The 1,858-nt window shown below is 43.3% G+C and overlaps 1 protein-coding gene across 1 annotated transcript; it reads right to left on the bottom strand.

Annotated features, from left to right (window-relative positions):
- Positions 1 to 526: 526 nt before the first annotated feature.
- Positions 527 to 880, bottom strand: LOC149943227 (uncharacterized). Its single transcript, XM_090179594.1, has one exon. It carries the CDS (start codon positions 878 to 880, stop codon positions 527 to 529), a length of 354 nt encoding a protein of 117 aa, XP_090035720.1.
- Positions 881 to 1,858: the final 978 nt, after the last annotated feature.

The raw sequence follows: 1,858 nt of genomic DNA, 5'->3' as shown, positions 1-1,858 counted from the left end.
GTGTTCTCAGCGTCACAATCAAAAAAATTACCAAATTTGAAAACAATCGGACTATATCATTCAATTTTGAATGCGAAATTCGGCATTGCAGTCCGCCATTTTCTAAGATGGCGGACGAAATAACGGTCGCAGATACATAAGATTTTGTAACCATGTTCCAAAGGCCGTAATAAAACTATATACCAAATTTCAAACATATTGAAACATATAGTGGAAAGTTACGTGGAAAACCTTTTTGGCTGCCATTTTCCAAGATGGCGGCCAAAATAACGGTTGTACACCAAAACAAAATTACAATACTATTCAGAAAGCCTTAAATGTATAATGTACCAATTTTTAACATTTTTGGACACTTTCATTTAATTTATGACGTCAGGCGTGCTTGGCGGCCATTTTCCAAGATGGCGTCGGAAGCTCACGTTCTAGAGGTGGGGACTTTTAGTATATTTTTTTTGGGGTCCAAAACTACCTATGTACCAATTTTCATCTTTATGGGAAAATGTTCTGGGTCAAGCCCTTTTTTGGCCTATCTATCCTGGGCTATAATCCGAAGACGCTCAAGCTCTGCGACAGTCTGCTTTTCCTCGGGCAGTGTGTCCCATAAGGTGCCAAACTCTTTGTACTCGTCTTGCGGAAGCGACTCGAATATACAAGCGACCAGGAGACCCTCATGGAAAGATACGTTTTTCTCTGTGCGGGCCGTCGTGAGGATGTCCGACCAGAGTGAACACATCTGAGCCAGATGGGTTGCCATGTCGACGTCCGGTGACTTCGTTGCTCGCATGAGTTTGGCGAGAAGCTTCCTCGGGCGATTGGACGATTTCTGCTCATAGATCTCCAATAGCTTCTTCCACATCTCCTCCGGCGTGTCGCAATCCATTATCATGTTCTGTACTTTCTTCGTTAGTGACGACCAGATTACTGAGCGGGCTGTACTGAAGGCGATCTTGTACTTCGTCAAGTTTTCGTCATATTTGTCATCTCTGCGGGCGTTGCTGTTGACCCAGGTACGTGTGGCTCAACCATGCGTCCAGTAATGACACCGTGAACTTGACGTATCGTAAGTACGTCGATTAATATGCGCTTCCATCACCTCCAATTCCCAGGACCGGTTAGTTTTTCGACTTCGTGACGAAGGATACCGTCCATCTTTTCGGCAGGATACTGAGGACTGGAAGCAGTACGACGATCAGCGACAGAACCAGGTAATTCAGCGTCAGACTAGTATCCTCGTCTTCATCTGGCGCAGTGGGAGCGTGCTCGGCCCATAACCTGTTGAAGTAATTGCTCAACGGAAAACAGCAAAGCTCCCGAAAGGATGACGACGAGGAGAAAATTACGAGAACTGGTTTATTTACATATATATATATACAGAGTTACAAGATAACGTTAGAGTTAGAACTGTACTACCGAAATGAGCGAAGCTAATGAGACAAGTTACAGTAATACAGCAGTTATTATATACGCATTAATAAAAAACATGATTATCGGGTTATTTAGTAAAAAGACGTTTCCCGATAACCTATCAGGGTAAATGCATTGCGGGTCGAGAGTCCTCATCGCATTATCTCCAACAGGGTCCCCGGTTACCTTAACTAATATTGGTATAGCGGGGGCGTGTTATTTATTATCGATTGATGTGCCATTTTGCCTTTTAACCCTAAAGGTCGAATAGTTACGTACAATTCCGAAGCTGCCTGCTAGGGTGTTTGGTCAGGTGAGGCCCCTTAGTAAGTGGAGCTCTTATTTTAATTTTTTTAGACCTCTTTGAAAGATTTTGAGGCAGCTCTTTATTGCCCAAAACTCGCTAAATAGGGTCATTCATCCCCCAAATTTTAGTTTCTGTTAATAACGAGAC

This window comes from Leiobunum rupestre, chromosome 6 (assembly GCF_980474605.1).
Source record: "Leiobunum rupestre chromosome 6, qqLeiRupe1.1.hap1, whole genome shotgun sequence".
NCBI classification, from domain to species: Eukaryota; Metazoa; Arthropoda; class Arachnida; order Opiliones; family Sclerosomatidae; genus Leiobunum; species Leiobunum rupestre.
The sequence above is the reverse complement of the archived record's forward strand: the minus strand, read 5'-3'. Positions and strand labels throughout refer to the sequence as shown.

Bases quoted from the DNA above. Each gene is read 5' to 3' on its own strand.
- LOC149943227 (XM_090179594.1), bottom strand. From the start codon at position 880: ATGGATTGCGACACGCCGGAGGAGATGTGGAAGAAGCTATTGGAGATC.